Below are 26,101 nucleotides of genomic sequence, written 5' to 3' on the forward strand. Positions count from 1 at the left end.
AACATAGTGTTTGACAAGTGTGACCAACTTTTTACTATAGATGCTGCCTATGCAGCATCAATAGTAAAAGATGGAATGTTTAAAAATAATAAAAAAAATAAAAAAAATGGTTATACTCACCTGCAGACAGCCGATCTCCTCAGCGGCGTCCGGTCCTATAGATCGTGCGTGTGTGCAGGACCTTCGATGACGTCGCGGTCACGTGAGCGGTCACATGAGCGGTCATGCGACCAATCACAAGACCGCGATGTCATCGCAAGTCCTTCACACACACCATCTATAGGAACGGAAGCGGCAGCATGCACCGATGAGAGGTGGGAAGACTCCGGGGCCATCAGAGGGTAAGTATATGACTATTTTTTATTTTATTTTTTTTTTTGTACCAATTATATGGTGCCCAGTCCGTGGAGGAGAGTCTCCTGTCCTCCACCCTGGGTACCAACCGCACATGATCTGCTTACTTCCCGCACTGTGGGCACAGCCACATGCGGAAAGTAAGCAAATCAATGCATTCCTAGTTGTGCGGAATCCCCGCATTTCCGCAAATTTAATGAACATGTTGCTTTTTTTTCCGCGATGCGATTTTTTCGTGGAAAAAAATGCAACGTTTGCACAAGAAATGCGGAATACACTGTATATAATAGGAGGCATACGTAAGCGTTTTTTTTTCGCGTTTTTATAGCGAAAAAACGCAAAAAAACGCCAAAAATACTGAACGTGTGCACATGGCCTCAAACAACACTCTCCAGAGACTGGGGCAGTGGAGGTAAGGTGAAAGGTATTTTTTTAATCAATGAATATATTGTAGAACCCATTATACTTGCATTGTAAAGGCCATTACACTGATTGGAGAGACATGTGGAGGTCAAAAAACTATTTTATACTACTGATGGCTATGAGGTGGGCATTATCCTGTTTGGAGGGCTATGTGGGGCATCATTATACTATTTGGAGGGCTGCACTGGGCCCACTTTACATTTTTGGAGGGTTATGTGTGGCAATTATGCTGTTTGGAGGTTTCTGAGGGGTCCGTTATACTGTCTGGAGGGCTATGGGGGCCTTTGTATTGAGTAGTGGGCTGTCTGGTGGCCATTATATTTGTTTGAAGAGCTATGTTATGACCATTATGCTGTTTGAAGAATTGAATGTGGGTCATTATACTGTTTGGAAGGCTGTATGGGAATTGTTATCGTACAGTAATTGGAGGGCTTTGTGTGGGGACAATTATACTGTTTGGAGGGCCATATAGGGGCCATTATGCTATTTTGAGGATTATGTTGGGGTCCATTATACTGTTGGAGGGCTATGTTGTGTGTATTCTACTGTTTTGAGGATTACATGGGGGCCATTATACTGTTTGGAGGGATACATGGGAACCATTATAACATTTGGAGGGCTGTGAGAAGGCCACTAAATTGTTTAGAGGGCTATGTTTGGGCCATTGTACTGCTTGGTGGGCTAAGTGTGTGGTCATTATACTGTTTAAATGGCTAGTTGGATGCCACTTGACTGTTTGGAGTAGAATGTGCAGACTAATATTTTGTTTGGAGGGATAATATGGGCCATTATGCTGTATGTGGCCCTTTATACAGTGAGGAGAGTTGTGTGAGGTCCATCATACTGTGTGGAGGATTGTTTGGAGGTTATTATCATTATTACACAGTTTTATAGCACCATTTATTCCACTACAAATGCACTACAGGGTGCAGCCAGCCCATAAAGCAAGATGTTAGCAACACAGGTGCAAAATACCAGATCAACAGCCACTCTCCACATACCCATTCCTGGAGGGGGTGACTGCTCAGTATACAGTTGTACAATCTGATATTTTACACCTGTGTTGCTAACATCTTGCTTTATGGGCTTACTGCACCTTGCAGTGCATTTTTTCCAAGATCTGGGCAGGTAGGTGTTGCTGCCTTTTTTTCTGCTGCTTTAAATTGAATTTTTGGAGACCTTGAGTCTCTAGTGGCTTTGCTGTTTAGTTTAGTGTGGGACTCGTAAGCGTGGGGACCCTTAGCGTGGGTTACGAGCTTACATATTTTGGCCAAAATATCAACCAATACCTCACTATTTTTGTATGTGTTTTTTGCACTATATTTTTCGGGGTGCAGCCAAGCCCAAACACGTTCGTTCTCGCATGAGGGGTGTTCGCACTGGGATGCATTGAGAGTGTGCTGGCCAGCCCATCTAAACAAAAAGTAGGGGTGTGACTAATAGGCTGTGAACCAGACACTATGCAGTACCATTGTGTGAACAACACCCTATGTGGGCCTTCATTGTGCAACTGTTTACTGGGCAGTCACTCCCTCCAGGAATGGGTATGTGGAGAGTGGCTGTTCATCTGGTATTTTGCACCTGTGTTTCTAACATCTTGCTTTATGGGCTGGCTGCACCCTGTAGTGCATTTGTTCCAAGATTTGGGCAGGTAAGTGTTACTGCCTTTTTTTCTGCTGCTTTAAATTGAATTTTTGGAGACCTTGAGTTTATAGTGGCTTTGCTATTTAGCTCCCTTAGTTTCAGTGATGAGAAATGTTAATGGTTCAACATGCCAATATATTTTGGGCAAATGTAAACTTCTAACTTTGTGTGAATAATTTGGGTAAGGTGTTCCTCTATTCCAGCATGACAGTCCCCAGTGCACAAAACTAGATCCAAAATGGCATGATTGGGTGAGTTTGGTGTGGAAGAATTGACTGGCCTGCACAGACCCCGACTGACCTGCAGAGAGCCTGACTGAGCACATTTTGGATGAATGGACAAATAATTCCCCCATGTCCATTTTACATTTTTGGAGGGTTATGTGGGACAATTATGCTGTTTGGAGGTCTCTGAGGGTTCAATCATACTGTTTGGAGGGCTGTGTGGGGCATTATATTGAGTAGTGGGCTGTCTGGTGGCCATTAAATTCTGTTTGAAGGGCTATATTGTGGCCCTTATGCTGTTTGAATAATTGAGTGTGGGTCATTATACTGTTTGGAGGGCTTTGTATGGGAGTAGTTATAGTAATTGGAGGGCTTTGTGTGGGGACAATTATACTGTTGGATGGCCATATGGGGACCATTATACTATTTTGAAGATTATGTATGGTCCATTATACTGTTTGGAGGACTATGTTGTGGGTATTGTACTGTTTTGAGGATTACGTGGGGGCCATTATACCGTTTGGAGGGGTACATGGGTAACCATTATACCGTTTGGGCGGTACGTGGGTAACCATTATACCGTTTGGATGGCTATGTTGGGGCCATTATATTGTTTGGAGGGCTATGTGTGTGATCATTATACTGTTTGAAGGGCTAGTTGGAGGCCACTATACTGTTTGGAGTAGAATATGTAGACTAATATTTTGTTTGGAGGGATATTGTGGGCCATTATGCTGTATGTGGGCCTTTTTACAGTGAGAAGAGTTGTGTGAGGTCCATCATACTGTGTGGAGGATTGTGTGGAGGTTATCATACAGTGTGGAAGGGTGTGAGCCATTATATTGTATCAAGGGTCAGAGGGCTATTATAATGCACAGAGGGCTATCATACTTTGTGAGGGACATCATAGTGTGCGGAGAACTATGGGGTGTGTGGGACGAATGTGTCAGGCACATCCTACTGTGAGAGGTTGAATGTGGGGGCCATAATACTGTGTGCTGGAGACTGTGGGGTATCATACTTTGCTGGGGGTTACCGTGGAGATATGCTGTGATCCTGCCAAATATTTTTTCTTAGGTGGAGTTGAGGGGCCCAATAAGGACTTCTGCAATGGGTCCCCATGATGTATATGTATTCCCTGTACTTGGAACCAAACAAGGGCATATATCAAATAGGCTCTGCCATAAATAGTTACATGAAAAACCGAACAAAAATCGACAACTGAGCTAAATAAAAATATATTATATTTTATTGGTGCAATATTATTTCCATAAATAAACAAATACAGTAAGGAACAATTAAAAAACAGGAGTGACACCAATAGTGCCACGTCCTATACAGGATTAGAGTACAGATTGAAATAGGGGTCAGTTAAACTGCACAACGCAGCCAACTCCAAGCAAGCTATAAATACTAAATAGACACCATATCTAAAATACTATTCCACACTGTATACCTGTTGGTAACATAATCAAACTCCAGTACACAATCTCAGTGAAAAAAAACGCCTCCCGAGGAAGCCGAGTGCGAAACGCGCGTCGGGGTCCCCATCCTTCCACGTCCTTTACAGGTTGGTCAGTTTCAGCTGTACCTTCGCAGCTATGTGCCTTATTTTTTTCATATATGTTCTACTTTGGCAGAATCCTCTTAGAGAATACCAATATAATTATGTCACTAGGCACTTTATTGTAGGTTATTTCTCTATCACACTTGTGATTATATGTTTATATATGTATCCTATACTGGTGTGATTACTTTTGGCATGCATATACACCTTGAGCACTGCAGCATTATGCACTTTATTACCAATTATTAAATGTAATTTTGTTATTTAAATTCTGGCTATCTTTGAATATACATATATATATATATATATATATATATATATATATATATATATATATATACACTCACCGGCCACTTTATTAGGTACACCATGCTAGTAACGGGTTGGACCCCCTTTTGCCTTCAGAACTGCCTCAATTCTTCGTGGCATAGATTCAACAAGGTGCTGGAAGCATTCCTCAGAGATTTTGGTCCATATTGACATGATGGCATCACACAGTTGCCGCAGATTTGTCGGCTGCACATCCCAAAGATGCTCCATACAAGGCAGGATGGATCCATGCTTTCATGTTGTTTACGCCAAATTCTGACCCTACCATCCGAATGTCGCAGCAGAAATCGAGACTCATCAGACCAAGCAACGTTTTTCCAATCTTCTACTGTCCAATTTCGATGAGCTTGTACAAATTGTAGCCTCAGTTTCCTGTTCTTAGCTGAAAGGAGTGGTACCTGGTGTGGTCTTCTGCTGCTGTAGCCCATCTGCCTCAAAGTTCGACGCACTGTGCGTTCAGAGATGCTCTTAGGCCTACCTTGGTTGTAACGGGTGGCGATTTGAGTCACTGTTGCCTTTCTATCAGCTTGAACCAGTCTGCCCATTCTCCTCTGACCTCTGGCATCAACAAGGCATTTCCGCCCACAGAACTGCCGCTCACTGGATTTTTTTTCTTTTTCGGACCATTCTCTGTAAACCCTAGAGATGGTTGTGCGTGAAAATCCCAGTAGATCAGCAGTTTCTGAAATACTCAGACCAGCCCTTCTGGCACCAACAACCATGCCACGTTCAAAGGCACTCAAATCACCTTTCTTCCCCATACTGATGCTCGGTTTGAACTGCAGGAGATTGTCTTGACCATGTCTACATGCCTAAATGCACTGAGTTGCCGCCATGTGATTGGCTGATTAGAAATTAAGTGTTAACAAGAAGTTGGACAGGTGTACCTAATAAAGTGGCCAGTGAGTGTATATATATATATATATATATATATATATATATATATATATATATATATATATATATATTCATATATTCATATGCATATATATATGTTTTAGGTATCTACTTATATATAATTTCAGTTTGCACTGAGCACTAGGCACTTTATTGCAAAGCATTGTTACTCTATTTATCTGATGATTTTTTCATGAATTATATTATCTGATTGGCTGGCACCGAGATTGTGTACTGGAGTTTGTTTATGTTACCAACAGGTATACGGTGTGGAATAGTATTTTTTGATATGGTGTCTATTTAGTATTTATAGCTTGCTTGGAGTTGGCTACGTTGTGCAGTTTAACTGACCCCATTTCAATCTGTACTCTGCTCCTGTATAGGACGTGGCACTATTAGTGTTGCTCCTGTTTTTTAATTGTTTCTTACTGTATTTGTTAATTTATGGAAATAATATTGTGCCAATAAAATATAATACATTTTTATTTAGCTCAGTTGTCCATTTTTGTTCGATTTTTCGTGTGCCCTGTACTTGGCAATCACTTTACTCCATTCTTACTTTCTACAATCTCTTGCACTTTACTGTAGATTTGTTTTATACTGTTTAATTATTTATAGTATGCCTAGTCTTTCTTAATAGGTTTAACAGACATACAGTTTGGTGGAGGACGGATTATGCTATGGCTTTGTTTTTCAGAGTTAAGTGTAGGCCCCTTTGTTCCAGTGATTAGAAATGTTAATGGTTCAACATGCCAATATATTTTGGGCAAATGTATACTTCTAACTGTGTGTGAATATTTTGGGTACGGTTTTTTATCTATTCCAGCATGACAGTCACCAGTGCTGTTTCACCTACAAAAATGGACAAATTATAGTAACGGTCAAAAGCTCAGGCATACTTATTCGTGCATTGATTTTTCTTGCTTTTATTGGAATGTGATTATTCTAATTTCGCGCTTAAAGCAGAAGAACAATGAAGGAACACACATCAAAGCAAGGAGTACAGAAACAAATGTGAAATAAAAAAAAGGATGTGTGTTATGTCTTTGATTCCTTAGGGTACCCCCATTTATTCTTATGGAAGCTATTCATTGCATTCTATCAAGCAGATTCATATGGTAGTAAATTTATAAGGTAGTCTCATGGCATACATCAGACTTTTACAAATGTGCTGATGCAGAATAGTTTTTTTTATTTCTTTTTTTTTTATTTAAAGGGAATATGACAACTGTTTTTTTGTTATGTAACATGATGACAGCATGAGGTATAGGTTAAAAAATAGATTTCAACAATTTGTCACTTATTAGGCAGTGTGCTGTTACTTACTTATAATGAAGGTTTTATCACCAGGACATTATCATTGCTGTGACTAACTGGCTGCATGAGAACTAGTCCAACTCCGTTTCCTCCTGTGATGAGCAGCTCACTGTCAATAGACTATGTACATGAGCGTGAGCGGGAACAGCTTTCTCAGCTCTTTTTCATGCTAAATCTAAGAACTCTGATTGTCTACAGCATCCAGTAGACTAAGTGATCCACCCCCTGGAATCAGGGTTTCTTTGCCTACATCAGGCCTCTCTCAGAAGAGGTAGCAACAATTTACTGATTGTTTCCCTTTAAATTCTGCATAACACTCTGTGAATCCAGCCTAAAGTGACCACATTGGTATTCTTACCAGTATTTTTACTATCTTCTATAATGTTACTTAGGCCAGTATTTTACAGCAGTGCGTAAACCAGGAGTGGAACAATGAGAGGAGAAGTGTAATAGAAACAAGTCACCAATTTTGCATTTTTCACCCACTCCTGGTTTTGGCTTACACATACTGATGTAGACTACTGACCAATTATTGAATGTGTGAATGTGGCCTAAAAGGCTACTTTAGCAATGGAAATGCATATGTAGTTTTTGTTTCCTTTGTTTGTATAGTTTCAAAAAGAAATATAAAATAAGTAACTGTAATGCACTTCTTAAACCTGCTGCATCCACTTCTGGCTTTGCCTAATACAAAATTAAATCAAAATCTGCAGGAACGATTGCATAAAAAAACTTGAATAGGTTTTTGTATAAGTAGTGAAAAAATATATCACATTTGCCCCTGTATGTCAGCAGCTTCATTATCTATCACTATGAAACTGGTCTTGGCTCTGATCAGAGCGTTTTGCACACCGATTAGAGCACAGACCAATGTCACAATGGTAGATAATGATGCTGCAAAAAAGTGGGGAAAAGACTTCTAATGAAGCAGCAGTTTATCCCTGCGAGTGGCACAGACACCATCATTGTCAAAAGTCTCCTGTCCTCTCCAACAGCTGCAGGAACCTTTCCTTGCAATCAGAAAAAATGTAAAACCTGTCCATTTATAATGACCATGGACAAGATAAAGATCCCCAACTCACATCAGGACTATAAGATACCAGGTACTTTCAGCTGCGTCACTTCTAATGTGGTGTACCTAATTATTTGTACTAAATGTCCAACTGGGGGTCTGTATGTGGGGGAGACAGGGCAAAAACTGAGAACAAGGATGAACTCTCATCGCCATACAAGAGAAAAAAGAATGGATCTACCTGTGGCAATATATTTTTGTCTCCCCAATCATAACATTATGGACATGAAATTACTTGTATTAAAAGGTAACTTCAAGTCTCAAAGAGACAGAATAATATGGGAATATAAACTGATGACGACCTTTTACAGTCTTAGTGCAGGAATAAATGTGTCGCATGGATTTATGTCTTTTTACATCAACTAAGGAACTAAGGAATTTGCCCCTGAGACCATGTGAGGTCATCACAACAGAACCAGACCCCAATCAGAGGACAATAAAACATTCATTATCTAAGAACTGGTCCAATATTTATGGACATAACTGTTTATCACTCATGGTAATTCTGCTTCATGTCACCTGTCTCTACCTTTTTTTTTTTTTCTGTGATGTGTACAAATATGTGAGTCACCAGAATTTCTTTTAGTCTTTGCCTGATAAAGAGACCTGAGTAGTCTCGAAAGCTTGCAATTTGTTACCATCTTTTCAGTTAGCCATTAAAAGGTATCAACCCTTGAGGACTCTCAATTCTAAATATTTTTCTAGACCTATACCAAGCATAAATTAGTCCCATAATTTATTGACACGGAATCGGTGGTGACGTGTTTCTATTATACTTTTCCTCTGATTGTTCCACTCCTAATTTTGATTTACAAACACTGATGCGAAATATTGACCAACTTCTGAACGCGTGAACGTGGCGTAAGGAATGTAATAGAATAGATTCTCTTTTATGTGCAAGCTTCTTGTTTGACTTTTAAATGGATTCTTATTTTTTTAATCAGTTTTAAACTCCTTTCTTTTTATTTTATTGTGTAAATATGTTAAAAAGCATTGTGACAGTACTTTTCGCTTCAATTTTAATAATTATTAATATCAATGACGGCTTCAGAGCCCAAGATATTTTGCCTAAAACAAAGATAAAATCAAAGTTAATATTTCACTAGATTGTCCTTTTGCCTCAAGTTGTATAATTGCATTTGTGCCTTGGAAAATTGGACAGCAATCAAGATATTAACACCACAATCGAGAATATTTTCCCACTTTCCTAGCAATTCCAGTCCTTTAGGTTATACAATTATGGAAAGAGTTTTTTAAAAAGGTGTCAATGATCAACCAATTTTGTTTTGCCTTGATTACATTAAAAAATGTCCAAAAATTAATAATATAATTTTATTTCCAAATCTTATCCAATGTCCAGATAGCCGTTATGGCCACAGTCACCCCATATCTTCACAAATTTATGCAGATTTGTGATGGACTGTCAAAGCCTATTTTGGTAGTTTAACCAGCATCATTCTCTGCCAGCGCCATTACCTAAACTTTAAAAGAGGCTGGTTTATCTATTAAAAGAGTAGTCATCTAGCTTCCTTCATGGAAAGTTATTCTGACATGTCAGTATAGGTAGACAATTTTCAGCATCAAGAAAAGTACGGCTGAGATTAAGACTTCCATTGCAAAATTGATGGATAATTGAAAATAAAATTGTAGGTGTACTAACAAGTCTTATCTGTTTAGGACAGGAGTACATGGAACATATTTATTTAACCTGAACAACCCCATTCACAGATTAAGCTATTTACCAACACACACAAATTTATGCAAAAGAGAGAAGCCTCTGTCTTTTAGTTACGCTTTTAATTGCTTTTACATCCAATTCTGCTTTTAGCTCACACCTCCCCCCAGCAAAAAAGTTGCAAAGTATTGACCATAAGATCTAAAAGTTTGATCCCAGACATGTGAAGAACATAATCTAGCAGGAACATAAACTAGCAGTAATTACATTTTCCAAATTTTTATAATTGCTTTCTATATATTACATATTATATTTCATATAACTTACTACTCCTTATGCTTATCCTTATACACCATGCTCCACGGGCAGCATGGTGGCTCAGTGGTTAGCACAGCAGCCTTGCAGCACTGGAGTCCTGGGTTCAAACCCCACCAAGGACAACATCTGCAAAGAGTTTGTATGTTCTCTCCATGTTTGTGTGGGTTTCCTCCGGGTTCTCCGGTTTCCTCCCACATTCCAAAGACATACTGATAGGGAATTTAGATTGTGAGCCCCATTGGGGACAGCGATGATAGTGTGTGCAAAACTGTAAAGCGCTGCGGAATATGTTAGCGCTATATAAAGATTATTATTATTATCATTATTATTACTCAACATGACATTTATATTGGTAACATCTGTCTTTTATACAAGTCCCACTGCAAGGGTAGAATAGATGCTTAGAACTCAGCAAATGTGGCATTTAGTCTGAACTCCATTCTTCTCCTTGAAAATTCACGCAACAGATGTGAATTTTCATTTATAAATAGGCCAATATGAGTTAAACTGCATTAACTCCATCATGACCTTTGACATACATTTACGTCAAAAGTTGTGTCCCTGCCCTTAATGCTGGCTCACATGCTAAGCCCACATCTTTCTCTGCACATGATTGAAGATTTACTCATGGTTTTAAGAAATATTCGCCACTGAAAATGCCAAATGACAAACTAATTTCTCTATTTAAACCTCTATATTAACCTGTCATTAGATTCATGCTGGTTGAACAATGGGCAGCATGAATTAAAGCCTAATTGTGAGCCATGTATGTATGTCATATACCTGTACACAAAGGAATCGATCACCTGAAGCAGGGCTTTCAAAAGCCACCTGGTGGCTGAGCCATACCAGTCTTGTCTATGTCATGAAAAATATACCTGTTTGCTATCACGGAGCCAGGCTCTCGTTCCTGCTAGCCATGATTTGGGCAGCATGTAGCATGTTACAGGTTACTATTATGGAGGACTTCTTAGGTGTATTTTGGATTCATAACTAAAAAATGTGGCTGTAATGTTGCTTTAAGACTGGTTAAAATTATATATTTGATGAATTTTTTTTTTTTTCTGTAGACAGCCATGGAATTCTATGTTAAATAGATGCAACAGTTACAGGGCTACCAGTGAACTTGATATTCTCCTGCCTATCTGAGTATAAGGCCTCTCTCACACTACCGTATAACACGGCCAAGCGCTATCCTACGTTTTATTGGATAGCACTCTGTGGATGTTATGCTACGGGACAATGCAGTTCAGGGATTATTTTCTCCTGCCAATTCGGCATGAGAGAACCATCGCAGAATGCTGTGAGTGCTTCCGAGAATCAGATCTCATGCATTCATAGAAGTCTATAGGTGTGAGTGAAACATCGGACTGCACTCAGATATCATCCATGTGAAGTCTGATTACTGTGGATACCGGCAATGGATGATATATGGCTCCAGCCTTAATTACACTGCAGCTTGTCAGGTCACTGATTTTTCTTAACCTGTCACCTCGATCCAAAATCTAGTGCACGTGTCGTTATTTCTGGGGACTGTACATGGGCAGATCGATTTAACAGCTCAAATATATCATTTAGAATTATTGCGCATTCCCAACCCATGGTACTTATTGTGCCTGCATGAGATTTTGGTCAGATCATGAAAAATCAGTGAACTGTCAGGATCAGATAATGTACAGACAGGCAAGAGAATTGAACTTTCGGAATAAAACTTCCACATCTCATTATAGAAGAATGATAAAATGGTTTTCTTCAGAATAAGGCTGCTCTCACACATCAGGTTTTTGTCGTCAGACACAATCCGGCGAATGTTGAAAAAAAACGGATCTGTAGCAGATTGTGAAAAACCGATGCGACGGATCCATTTTTTCGACGGATCCGACTAGCTAATCCAGCTAATTGGATCCTAAAAAAAATCTGAGCATGTGCAATTAAAAAAACGTAATGCGGCGCTGGAATCTGTCATTTGCCAGATTCCGTGCCTTCCAGCGCCCATAGCCTTCCATTATAGCAAAAAGCCGGAAGCACCGGCGCTGTTCGGTTTTTCTCTGCAGAAAAAAACTTAACTTTGTACATTTTTTCCAGATGTCAGACAAACACTTTTCACTGGATCTGGCAAAAGATAGACAAAATGTGAGGCAATCCGGCAATAATACAAGTCTATGAGAAAAAATTGATTTTTTTACATTCGCCGGATTGAGCCTGACGGCAAAAACCTGATGTGTGAAAGCAGCCTAAGTATCATTTTTATAAGCTTCCAAGCGACATTTCAGCCATTTCATTAAATAAGTATTCTAACTATTGCTCACAGGTCCACTTTATGTTTTTCTACCCCGGTAGAAACTAAACAAGTATATAAGAAAAGTACCTTTCCCACATATTGAGGTTCAGATCCCATGTATTCTTCCAGAACGAAAAACTGATTCCATACCCAACCACGTTTAACTCTTTGTGCTGCAGATCTCCTTCCCGACATTGCGATGATAACATTTTCTTTTTGCTTGGATGTTGAAGTTTGTGGTGGCTGCTGGGAATGCAGTGGTGTTAAAAGACCTCCATCAAAAAGGAACCAAAGAAGCAGCGATAAGCAGTTCCTTGTAAGCATTGGAAAAGACGTCCCTACAGCCCGGTAGTTAAAACTCCAACACTTGCTGTAAAACTGTAGGATCCAGTTTGATGTGCACCTTTTCCTCACCATACAAGTTCTACTGATGTAAAATGTGCATAAAAAGTATTTCTTCAGCTGGCAATTCGGTCCTCACATTGAAATTCACCAAAGGATTCCTGTAATATCATAAAAGAAATGTTATTCTTTGCATAGACTGTAGAGAAATGCACTAAAGTAGATATAGTGGCAGAACAGATTTGCTTTTCTCATCATAAACATTAAAATGAGTGGAGATAAACAAGAAGAAATGCATTTTAATAAGTTATATAAAGATATATGTGAGCAAATATAACAAAAGCAATAGCTGTGAGAATACAGAGGAGTCCCGGGTGACCTAAACACTAATATTAGAATACAATATATATTGATATTAAACAATGTCAATGTCAGACTATTCATGGGACATAATATTAAAATATGGAAATCTATACTTAGAACATATAATTTTTTTTTCTAAAATCCACTGGTATGTTATTAATCCATGGCAGTTGGAAATGTATTATCCAAACAAAAATGAAGCAAATGTTCTTTAGATTCCCATAGTATAGCAATTATTCATTAGGGGGCCCTTCAGACTCCATAAAAAATACTTTTTTATGCAGTGTTCTTGCTAGGTAGAGTCTGCATGTGCATTGTGATTGCTATGTAGTAGGCACTAGAGGTGAGCAAATCATAAAGATGTGTCAATAGGGGCCACAATATTGGCATATGATGCTGGGCTTCTGCATCTATTGTCCTGTATGTTTAGATAAAGTAGAATAATTTTGTTCAGAATTTTGCAGTAGTATTTCGTAAGCTGAACCCAGGAAAAAAAACAAAGCAAAAGGCTAAAATAGGAAGATTTGTAACTCTTCTTTATTTGGACCCTATTTTGGCTTACACATAGAAATGCAAATAATACTGAAAATATATTCTGATATATACTGTGAAAGAGGTCAAATATGCTTTGATGGCCTACTTGTCAACTCTCCATTAGTATGCATAAGACTTCTGGAAGCATGGGGAGACTCCAAGAAGAGTTGTCAAATCTCCTGAACAAGCAGCAGATTCAACTGTATCCACATCCTCCGAACGCAAATGCAGTTGAAAACTATGGCAGAGGGGAGTATCATGGGCTACCCAATCCTCCACTTATTCTGGTAAGTCAAACTCAGTGTTAGATGAAGCGATAGGCAAAAATGTTTCGGCCAACCCGTGGCCTTGATCACAATATCACCTTATGTGAAGTTCCTTCTTTCGAATGTATAAGTGGTGCTGCTAGGGTATCAGCCAAAGATAAAGGTAAACAGACCAACTTATTGTTAATGTTGTTGCAGCCGCCATGATGGAGGGTTGGTTGGTATATGTATATATATAGCTGTTTGTTAGTAGAGCCAGCCAGGGCCAACATGATGCTCTTATGGTGCTTATTAGCCAGAGGTGAGGGAAAAAAGAGTTCAGATCTGTCCTTTGTTTGTGGTGATCATAGTGGCCGGGACCAGCGTTGATGGACAAGTGGGGTGGGCAGACACAGGGCGTGTCAATGCACAAGGTAGCACCTCCTTGTGCATTGACACGTCCTGTGTTTGCCCACCCCACTTGTCCACCAACGCTGGTCCCGGCCACTATGATCACCACAAACAAAGGATGGATCTGAACTCTTTTTCATTCATCTCTGGCTAATAAGCACCATAAGAGCATCATACGTTGGCCCTGGCTGGCTCTACAAACAAACAGCTATATATACATATACCAACCAACCCTCCATCACGGCGGCTGCAACAACATTAACAATAAGTTGGTCTGTTTACCTTTATCTTTGGCTGATACCCTAGCAGCACCACTTATACATTCGAAAGAAGGAACTTCACATAAGGCGATATTGTGATCAAGGCCACGGGTTGGCCAAAATGTTTTTGCCTATCGCTTCACCTGAACATTTATTGAATAAAATTATTCACTTGAATCAAGCATTTTCATAGTACGAGTGCAGTGATTATATTTTTATGACTGAGAGGACCACTGGTTCCGTTCACTTGCACCATCACTCCCGTAACTGTCGAGTGCTAGCCTTCCATACTCTCTAAACTCAGTGTTAGGTCTGCCAGAGGTCCAGTGCTAAGTGACATAACTTTTCCAGGTTACCAGCTGTAGTAGGAAGACTGAGGAGGTAGAGGATGACACAACAGTGCTCATTGTATGACTGGTATAAGAAAAGCCAAAGTTAATCTTTATTTAATTGGCTCAAATCGGCATTGATTAACTGATAGAGGGACGATGGTTATCTGTGAGGGAACAAATAGGAGTTATCACTATATGGGGAAACAATTTTTAATTTGTATGAGCATCACATGTGTGAGAACACCACCACTACATAATGTCCCCCACACGTTAGTAGTTATGCACCCACATAGTAATATACTCTATTTATTCCATTTCACAGTAATAATTTATCATAAATAGGGTACATTACTATGTTGGTGCACAACTATTAATGCATGGGGAAATATTATAAATGTGAGATGACAAAAAAAGAAAGATTTCTTTGTGAGAGCTATTAATATTGGGGAGATGCAAAAAGAAATCTTGTGAGCTGCAGAAGAGAGGTATGTTACAGGCATTTGGAGTCACAGAGAGGCACTATTGCTATTTAAAGGCATATGGACCACTATTTCTATCTAGAGGCACATGGAGCACTATTACTATCTAGAGGCACATGGGGCACTATTATTCTTTGCTGGCATGGAGGGGAATTGCAGCTATTCTGATACTAGGGAGGGGCGTAGTATCAATGTAGAGACAAAAGTGCTTTATTAGTTTAGGGAAACATAGGTCACTAATGCTGTGTGGAGGAACAAAGGGACACTAATACCAAGTGAAGGCACGAAAGAGGCTTTTTTACTACATGGAGGCAAAAGAGGTGCACCGTCACTGTCAGTGATGGTATTACTTCCTAATTCACTGTGGAGAGGCATTATTACTTCATGGGGAACATTAGCTGGATATAGTACTATGCGGTTTAAGTAGCGATTGGGGAAGGTGGGCAGTGTGGTGGAAAAGTGATAAGTCAAAAATGTTTATAAAATGTGTTCAAAGTGCTGCCCCTTGTGTTGGATTGTCAATGCAACCCTTTTCTCCCACTCTTGACACACTGATAGCAACACCGCAGAAGAAATGCTAACACAGACTTCCAGTATCCGCTGTTTCAGATGCTGCACATCTCGTATCTTCACAGCACAGACAATTGCCTTCAGATGACCCCAGCATCTGAAACAACGGATACTGGAAGCCTATGCTAGCATTTCTTCTGCAGTGTTGCTACGAGTGTGTCAAGAGTGGGAGAAGAGAGTTGCATTGACAATCCAACACAATGGGAAGCACTTTGAACACAATTTATAAGAGGTCAGAAACTTGTAAATATCTCATGAAAGAATAAAATTATGTTAAAACCAAGCACACCGTTGTTTTTCTTGTGAAATTCTCAATAGGTTTGATGTGTTACATAACCCTCTTCTCATTGGAAAAAATAAAGTTGGATCCAAAATGGCCGCCTTGGTCACCATCCATCTTGAAAAATTCCCCCCAATATACTAATGTGCCACAAACAGGAAGTTGATATCACCAACCATTCCCATTTTATTTAGGTGTATCCATATAAATGGCCCACCCTGCACTTTTGGGATCATATCAGGTAATGGTACCACTCCATTGATTACACCATATTACTTTGAAGTAGCTCTCCTACAGAATATTATTATTCTTAATCAGAACTCTATTAACATTCTTTTGACCCAGCTTTCTGATTCAATAGGTGAATTTTTGGATCTTATGTTGACGTTGACTAAACATAGTTATATTTTGTATAGACACATTGGAACAGAAAGTTAACTTTCTTTGTGATTCACTATAACAGTTTTCTACTGGAACAAGTTTCCAATCAGGTGATTTTACAAATGTGTGCTTTAGTTTTATCCTCTCCTTCTTCCAAGAGTTATTATTTTATATTTTTCCATTGACATAGCTTTTGGGGGCTTATTTTTTTCTGGAAAGAGTTGCTGTTTTGAATTACACCCGCCATTTTATCCTCCAAAGTACCGTATATACTCGAGTATAAGCCGAGCCAAATTTTTGGGCTGAAAGTGCCCCTCTTGGCTTATACTCGAGTCATGATCGGCAGTGGGGTCGGCGGGTGAGGGGGAGAGAGGTCTGAGGCATACTCACCTAGTCCCGGTGCTCCTGGCGCTCCCCCTGCCCGTCCCACGGTCTTCGGTGCCGCAGCTCTTCCCCTGTTCAGCGGTCATGTGGGACCGCTCATTAAAGTTATGAATATGGACTCCACTCCCATAGGGGTGGAGCCGCATATTCATTCCTCTAATCAGCGGTAATGGTGACCGCTGACGGAGGTAGAGGCTGCGGCACCCGGAGACCATCTGTCCGGGATATGGAGCCAGGGACGCCGGGAGCAGGTGAGTATTACATAGTTACCTGTCCCCGTTCCATCCGCCGGGCGCCGCTCTGTCTTCCCGTCCTCTTGCTCTGACTGTTCAGGTCAGAGGGCGCGATGATGTACTAGTGTGCGCGCCGCCCTCTGCCTGAACAGTCAGTGCGGAGAGATGCCGAGATGGGACGCTGAGGAGCTGCAAGCAAGAGAGGTGAGTATGTCATTTTTTTTTTATTGCAGCAGCAGCATTATAGATGGGGCACAGCTTTCTATGGCACATCTATGGGGCAATAATGAACGGTGCTGAGCATTGTATATTGGGCACAGCTTTCTATGGCACATCTATGGGGCCATAATGAACGGTGCAGAGCATTATATGTGGCACAGCTTTCTATGGCACATCTATGGGGCTATAATGAACGGTGCAGAGCATTATAGATGGGGCACAGCTTTCTATGGCACATCTCTGGGGCAACGATGAACGGTGCAGAGCATTGTATATGGCACAGCTTTCTATGGCACATCTATTGGGCAACAATGAATGGTGCAGAGCATTGTATATGGGGCACAGCTTTCTATGGCTCATCTATGGGGCCATAATGAAAGGTGCAGAGCATTGTATATGGCACAGCTTTCTATGGCACATCTATGGGGCAACAATGAACGGTGCAGAGCATTGTATATGGCACAACTTTCTATGGAGCATCTATGGGGCCATAATGAACGGTGCAGAGCATTATTTGTGGCACAGCTTTATGTGGAGCATCTATGGGGCCATAATTTACGGTGCAGAGCATTCTATATGGCACAGCTTTATGTGGAGCATCTATGGGGCCATAATGAACGGTGCAGAGCATTATATGTGGCACAGCTTTATATGGAGCATCTATGGGGCCATAATGAACGGTATGGATCATCTATTTTTATTTTTGAAATTCACCGGTAGCTGCTGCATTTTCCACCCTAGGCTTATACTCGAGTCAATAAGTTTTCCCAGTTTTTGTGGCAAAATTAGGGGGGTCGGCTTATACTCGAGTATATACGTTACTTGTGTAAGGATCAAATGCTATTCCACAATTATTTTTTGTTTTTATTTTTTTATGGCATTGATTGTGTAGTAAAAATGATCTGGCAGTGTGATTCTACAAGTCAGTACAATTACAACAATTTTTGCATTTAAGTACTAAAAAAGTTCAGAAATTTGGCAAAAAAATGATTGGTGTTGCCATTTTCTAAAGACTCATAATTAATTAATTCTTATGTCAAAGTAGTCAAGTGAGAGCTTGTATTTGTGTGTCAAGCTGATGTTTTTATTGATTTCATTTTGGGGTAAATTCAGTATTCCTTTTTTTTTCTTTTTATAGGTTTTACTCTAAGGGATAATTAATTTAATGTTTTGATAGATTGAACTTTTCACAGATGCATGTTTATGTATTTATTTTTTAACTAGCTGTACTACCCGGCTTCGCCCGGGTTAATGACTGCTGTTAGCAAAATAGAATGTGTTAACAAAAATTTATTCTGCACACAAAAACCACAAAACAAATAGATAGAAATGTAATTATTAAAAGGCAAAAACTAAGCAAATAGAAGCATTTCACAACATATATTAGCTTTGTTATACTGAGAATGTCTTTGTTGCCTATATTAACCAATCAGAGCTCAGGTTAATTAACTGTAGCAAAATAGAAGCTGAGCTGTGATTGGTTGCTATTGGCAGCCTGATAAATCCCCAGCCAACAGGAAGCCCTCCCCCCTGGCAGTATATATTAGCTCACACATACACATAATAGACAGGTCATGTGACTGACAGCTGCCGTATTTCCTATATGGTACATTTGTTGCTCTTGTAGTTTGCTTATTAATCAGATTTTTATTTTTGAAGGACAATACCAGACTTGTGTGTGTTTTAGGGCGAGTTTTATGTGTCAAGTTGTGTGTGTTGAGTTGCGTGTGGCGACATGCATGTAGCGACTTTTGTGAGATGAGTTTTGTGTGGCGACATGCGTGTAGCAACATTTTGTGTGTTGAGTTGCATGTGACAGGTTAGTGTAGCAAGTTGTGTGCAGCAAGATTTGTGCATGGCGAGTTTTGCGCGTGGCGAGTTTTATGTGTGGTGCATTTTGAGTATGTGCAAGTTTTGTGTGAGGCAACTTTTGCATGTGGTGCAACTTTTGTACATGTGGCAATTTTTCTGTGTGTGCAAGTTTTGCATGAGGTGAGTTTTCCATGAGGTGAGTTTTGCACGTGTGGCGAGTTTTGCGTGAGCCTAGTTTTGCATATGGCGAGTTTTGCATGTAGCGAGTTTTGAGTGGTGACTTTTGTGTTTCGACTTTTATGTGGCGAGGTTGGTGTGTGTGTGTGGTGAAATGTGTGCTGAGGGTGGTATATGTGTTCAAGCACGTGGTAGTGTGTGGCGCATTTTGTGTTTGTGTTCATATCCCCGTGTGTGGTGAGTATCCCATGTCGGGGCCCCACCTTAGCAACTGTACGGTATATACTCTTTGTCGCCATCGCTCTCATTCTTTAAGTCCTCATTGTTCACATCTGGCAGCTGTCAATTTTCCTCCAACACTTTTCCCTTCACTTTTTCCCCATTATGTAGATAGGAGCAAAATTGTTTGGTGAATTGGAACGCGCGGGGTTAAAATTTCACCTCACAACATAGCCTATGACGCTCTCGGGGTCCAGACGTGTGACTGTGCAAAATTTTGTGGCTGTAGCTGCGACGGTACAGATGCCAATCCCGGACATACACACATACATACATACACACATTCAGCTTTATATATTAGATATACCTGTATGTAATCTCCTGTATATAGTATATACCTGTGTGTCATCTCACCTATATATAGTATATATCTGTGTGTCATCTCCTGTATATAGTATATACCTGTATGTCATCTCCTCCTATACATAGCATATACCTGTGTCATCTCCTCCTGTATATACTATATACCTGTAGGTAATCTGCTCCTGTATATAGTATATACCTGTGTGTCATCTCCTCCTGTATATAGTATATACCTGTATGTCATCTCCTCCTGTATGTAGTATGTACCTGTATGTCATCTCCTCCTCTATATAGTATATACCTGTGTGTCATCTCTCCTGTATATAGTATATATCTGTGTGTCATCTCCTCCTGTATATAGTATATACCTGTGTGTCATCTCCCCTGTAAATAGTATATACCTGTGTGTCATCTCCTGTATATAGTATATAGCTGTATGCCATCTCCTCCTGTATTAGCCCTCGTTCACACGTTATTTGGTCAGTATTTTTACCTCAGTATTTGTAAGCTAAAATGGCAGCCTGATAAATCCCCAGCCAACAGTAAGCCCACCCCCTGGCAGTATATATTAGCTCACACATACACATAATAGACTGGTCATGTGACTGACAGCTGCCGGATTCCTATATGGTACATTTGTTGCTCTTGTAGTTTGTCTGCTTATTAATCAGATTTTTATTTTTGAAGGATACCAGACTTGTGTGTGTTTTAGGGCGAGTTTCGTGTGTCAAGTTGTGTGTGTTGAGTTGCGTGTGGCGACATGCATGTAGGGACTTTTGTGAGATGAGTTTTGTGTGGCGACATGCGTGTAGCAACTTTTTGTGTGTCGAGTTGCATGTGACAGGTTAGTGTAGCAAGTTGTGTGCAGCAAGTTTTGCGCATGGCGAGTTTTGCGCGTGGCGAGTTTTATGTGTGGTGCCTTTTGAGTATGTGCAAGTTTTGTGTGAGGCAACTTTTGCATGTGTTGCAACTTTTGTGCATGTGGCAATTTTTCTGCGTGTGGCAATTTTTCTGCGTGTGCAAGTTTTGCGTGTGGCGAGTTTTGCACGTGTGGCGAGTTTTGCATGTGGAGAGTTTTGCGCGTGGCGAGTTTTGAGCGGCGACTTTTGTGTTTCTACTTTTATGTGGCGAGGTTGGTGTATGTGTGGTGAAATGTGCACTGAGGGTGGTATATGTGTTCGAGCACGTGGTAGTGTGTGGCGCATTTTGTGTGTGTGTTCATATCCCCGTGGTGGTGTGATTATCCCATGTTGGGGCCCCACCTTAGCAACTGTACAGTATATACTCTTTGGTGCCATCGCTGTCATTCTTTAAGTCCCCCTTGTTCACATCTGGCAGCTGTTAATTTGCCTCCAACACTTTTCCTTTCATTTTTTCCCCATTATGTAGATAGGGGCAAAATTGTTTGGTGACTTGGAAAGCGCGGGGTTAAAATTTCACCTCACAATATAGCTTTGACGCTCTCAGGGTCCAGACGTGTGACTGTGCAAAATTTTGTGCCTGTAGCTGCGACGCCTCCAACACTTTTCCTTTCACTTTTTCCCCATTATGTAGATAGGGGCAAAATTGTTTGGTGAATTGGAAAGCGCGGGGTTAAAATTTCACCTCACAACATAGCCTATGACGCTCTCGGGGTCCAGACGTGTGACTGTGCAAAATTTTGTGGCTGTAGCTGCTACGGTTCAGATGCCAATCCCGGACATACATACATACATACATACATACACACACACACACATTCAGCTTTATATATTAGATATATCTTAAAATATAAAGAAAATTGATGTGGGTCCCCACTGTTTTCAGGCTAGGGGGCCTAGATCAATGGCCCCTTACCAGCCTGAGAATAGCTGTCCCCAGCAGAGAGCTTTAGCAAGGCTGGTTGTCAGAAATGGGGGAACCCCAAGCTGTTTTTTTAATTAATTATTTAAATAATTAAAGAAACAGAGTGTGACCCCTCTATTCTTGATAACCAACCTTACAGAAGCTGGCAGCTGGGGGTTGGCTCAATAAAATAGGGCGAACCCACGTCGGGTTTTTCATTCATTGCTACATCCGAATAGTTTGTTGAGTGGTAGCATTAGGCTGTGTGCACACGTAGCAGATTTTTCGCTTTTTTTCGCTATAAAAACACTATAAAACCACAAAAAAATGCTCACATTAAGCATCCTATTTAATAGAATGCAATCTTCATTTTTTGTTTTGTGCACATGCTGCGTTGTTTTCCTGAGCGGAATCGCATTCCAGAAAAAAACGCAGCATGTTCATTAAATTTGCGGAATCACGGGGATTCCGCACACCTAGGAATGCATTGATCCGCTTACTTCCCGCATGGGGCTATGCCCACCATGCAGGAAGTAAGCAGATCATGTGCGGTTGGTACCCAAGGTGGAGGAGAGGAGACTCTCCTCCACGGACTGGGCACCATATAATTGTTAAAAAAAAAGAATTAAAATAAAAAATAGTGATATACTCACCTTCTGATGGCCCCCGGAGTCTTCCCGCCTCTCAGCGGTGCACGCGGCCGCTTCCGTTCCCATGGATGCGGTCACATGACCGCGACGTTATCGCAGGTCCTGCACACAAAGCATCTAAAGGAATGGAAGCCGCTGAGGAGATCGGCTGCCTTCGGAAGGTGAGAATAACCTTTTTTTAAATTATTTTTTAATATTTTTAACATTATATCTTTTTACTATTGATGCTGTATAAGCAGCATCAATAGTAAAAAGTTGGTCACACTTGTCAAACACTATGTTTGACAAGTGTGACCAACCTGTCAATCAGTTTTCCAAGCGATACTACAGATCGCTCGGAAACCGCTAGCATTCTGCAAGGTAATTATGCTTGCAAAACGCTAGTTTTTAGCAGGAATATGCATGCCAATTCTGCATGCGATATACCCGCGGCAGGAGTTGCAGAATTGCCAGGGAAATTTCCGTGGCAATTCTGCGATGTGTGCTCTTAGCCTTATGCTACCGCTCAGCAAAATAGCCAGAACAGACTGAGACAGCAGTGTGAGAACACTCCTGCAGTGTCTAGTGCCGACATGAGTAAGGTCACCGGAGTTCATAACCAATGAATCCTGGTCACCTTACTGACATCACCTCTTGCATCATGAGAATTTATGCAGAGGCCCTTTACTCACCTATACTGCATGATAAAGGCTTGATAAAGGCTTGGAAGCTGTAGGCCATTTTCTAAGCATGAGAGGCTGTCAATATCGAGCCCAAAAATTGTTTACTCTGAGATTGCTTCATTTATGCCTAACAAGAAACTTCATTTTGTTTAATCACAAGCTCTACCACAATCTCAGGGGCACAGCCATGGGCAGTCCATATACGCCTGATGATGTGAACCTTTTCCTGGACTGGTTGGATGAAACCCATGCATTTGGGAATTGCATGCAGGAGACTGTCAAATTTGACATCTGGACCCACTATAGAGATGACATCTTTATGGTTTGGAAATATTCATGGGAGAGTTTCCAAGAATTTGTGGAGAATCTCAATTGTACTAATTGCGGCTTATTCTTTATCTTCAGTAAAAGTCTTGATGGGGTGCTTACCATCTATTTACTTATAGGAAACCCACAGCAACAAATTCACTGCTAAAATGGGATAGTGGTCACCCGATACATCTAAAGAGGAGTATCCCCATGGGACAGAACCTCAAGAGCCGCATAAATTGTTCCCTTGAACAATCCTTTGAGAGGCAAGCGGAGGAACTGAGGTCTATATTTCTCAAAAGGGGATATACCCTTGGCATCCTGAAATGGGTCTATAAGGAAGGTAAAAGCAGGAGTAGGACTGGCCTCCTAAATCTCAATCCTCAGTCCCCAACAATGGGAAATGGTAGATTTAAAACCACCTTTAATAAAGGAGCACAGGAAGTATGTGCCATGTTGGACAAACATTGGCCAATTCTACTCATGGATTTGGATGTGGGGACTAAGTTTATGAGTCAAACACAGATGATGTATAGGAAAGCTAAGTGACAGTTTGGTGCATAACCATTTTAAAAAAAAACAACTGTTGATACATGGATCTCTAGTGATGTCAAGGGAAGTTTCAAGTGTGGTCTCTGCTTAAGTAATGTCACAGGCACAAAATACAAGATCAGAGAGTTAATCAACTGCAGGAGTAGGGGTGATGTACAGTATACAAGGCCACCTGTGATTGTTGCATGGAATATGTGGAAAGACAATCAGGGAATTGAAACACAGTATAGGTGACCATATAGGGGACATCCAACAAAAAAGAGATACACTATATCAAATCACATCAATAACTGTCATGGAGGTGACATCAGACATATTAAATTAATGGAAATTGAAAAGGTTTCTAAACCATATAAAGGTGGCAATTGGGATAGATTGATTTTGCAAAAAGAGACAAGATGGATTATAGCTAGTGTTGAGCATTCCGATACAGTGAATATCGGCCGATACCCAATATTTGCAGTATCGGAATTCCGATACCGAGTTCCGATATTTTTGTGATATCGGAAATAGGAATCGGAAGTTCCCAGTGTATGGTTCCCAGGGTCTGGAGGAGAGGAGACTCTCCTTCAGGCCCTGGGATCCATATTCATGTAAAAAATAAAGAATAAAAATAAAAAATATGGATATACTCACCCCTCCGACGGACCCTGGACCTTAGCAGTGCAACCGGCAGCCTCCGTTCCTAAGAATGCAGTGAGTGTACAGAACCTGCGATGACGTCGCGGTCTTGTGATTGGTCGTGTGACCGCTCATGTGACCGCTCACGTGACCGCGACGTCATCAAAGGTCCTTCACTCACTGTATTCTTAGGAATGGAGGCTGCCGGTTGCACCGCTAAGGTCCAGGGCCCGTCCGAAGGTGAGTATATCCATATTTTTTATTCTTTATTTTTTACATGAATATGTATCCCAGGGCCTGAAGGAGAGTTTCCTCTCCTTCAGACCCTGGGAACCATCCAGGATACCTTCCGATATTTGTGTCCCATTGACTTCTATTGGTATCGGGTATCGGTATCGGCGATATTCGATATTTTTTGGATATCGGCCGATCCAATCCGATACCGATACTTTTGAATATCGGAAGGTATCGCTCAACACTTATTATAGCATCTATCGTTAAACACTCACTCCTGGAGGTTTAAATAAACAATTTAATTTAGGCTGTTTTGTTTGAGAATATTATTCTTGTTCTACTGTATACCACATGGACTGTTTGACATTATCCCAAATAATGCTTCATGAACTTGCCAAAAACCTTACTGTGTTTATTACTGCTGCCTACTAGTGGGGTAGTATATTTGACTCATGATTCTGCCTCATTATGTAACAGATTTGTTGGTCATAATTCAGCCTCTATTGTGATTCTACTTAATTCCCTGATAAATTATGAACAACATTAAAGCTGAGGTGCTGTATATTGTAATTCATGTGATCCTACTGTATCGTTAAATAGGAATCCTATATAAAAGATAATGATCCCTCAAGCATAATATATGTGAACAAGTATACAATTTAATTGAGACACAGAAAATAAAATAGCGTAAAAACAGAGATGTGTACAGACCATACAGAAAATGAAGACAGCAAACACTGAGCATATAGATAGGTTGTGTCTGAGATTTTGCATCTTAGGCATCACCTTGTAGGATGGACATAATTTGATAGAGAGGCAAATGCACAGAATTGTAACATTAAGAAAAGTAGGATCCTTATAAAGTGTAGGGTACATATAACTAAAGTGCGAGCAGGACACAAAGAAAGTAACTGGAAGGTGCTGGGGCTTGCCTCTGGTAACTCCCAAGAGAGAAAATATATTATATAGTAAAGTCAAAAACAAAAAAAATTAAATGACTCATGGGAGAATCCAGAGACAAAAGTACAAATCACAGCTAAGGTCAAAGCAGGCATTTTATAAGGATTTGTATGCAATATCATATGGAAATATAGGAATAAATGCAAGCCAAGACCAATATTTGAAAATATCTAATATGTAAAGCTGAATGTGTGTGTGTATGTGTGTATGTCCGGGATTGGCATCTGCACCGTCGCAGCTACAGCCATAAAATTTTGCACAGTCACACATCTGAGAGCGTCATAGGCTATATTGTGAGGCAAAATTTTAACCCCGCGCATTCCAATTCACCAAACAATTTTGCCCCTATCTACATATTGGGGAAAAAGTGTTGGAGGCGATGGCTCCAAAGAGTATATACCGTACAGTTGCTAAGGTGAGGCCCCGACATGGGATACTCACCACACACGGGGATATGAACACACACACAAAATGCGCCACACACTACCACTTACTTGAACACATATATCACACTCAGCACACATTTCACCACACATACACCAACCTCGCCACATAAAAGTCGAAACACAAAAGTCGCCGCTCA

At 40.5% G+C, this 26,101-nt stretch overlaps 1 protein-coding gene across 1 annotated transcript in view; it reads right to left on the bottom strand.

Moving 5' to 3' along the window:
* CDH12 (cadherin 12) overlaps nucleotides 1–26,101 on the bottom strand; it is a 1,379,166-nt gene that overhangs the window by 406,818 nt on the left and 946,247 nt on the right. The window contains exon 5 of the mRNA XM_077269712.1: nucleotides 12,190–12,605. Coding sequence (XP_077125827.1) covers nucleotides 12,190–12,519 — 330 coding nt within the window. The 5' untranslated portion in view covers nucleotides 12,520–12,605. The remainder of the gene's footprint in view (nucleotides 1–12,189; nucleotides 12,606–26,101) is intronic.

Source organism: Ranitomeya variabilis, chromosome 6 (assembly GCF_051348905.1).
Source record: "Ranitomeya variabilis isolate aRanVar5 chromosome 6, aRanVar5.hap1, whole genome shotgun sequence".
Classification (NCBI taxonomy): domain Eukaryota; kingdom Metazoa; phylum Chordata; class Amphibia; order Anura; family Dendrobatidae; genus Ranitomeya; species Ranitomeya variabilis.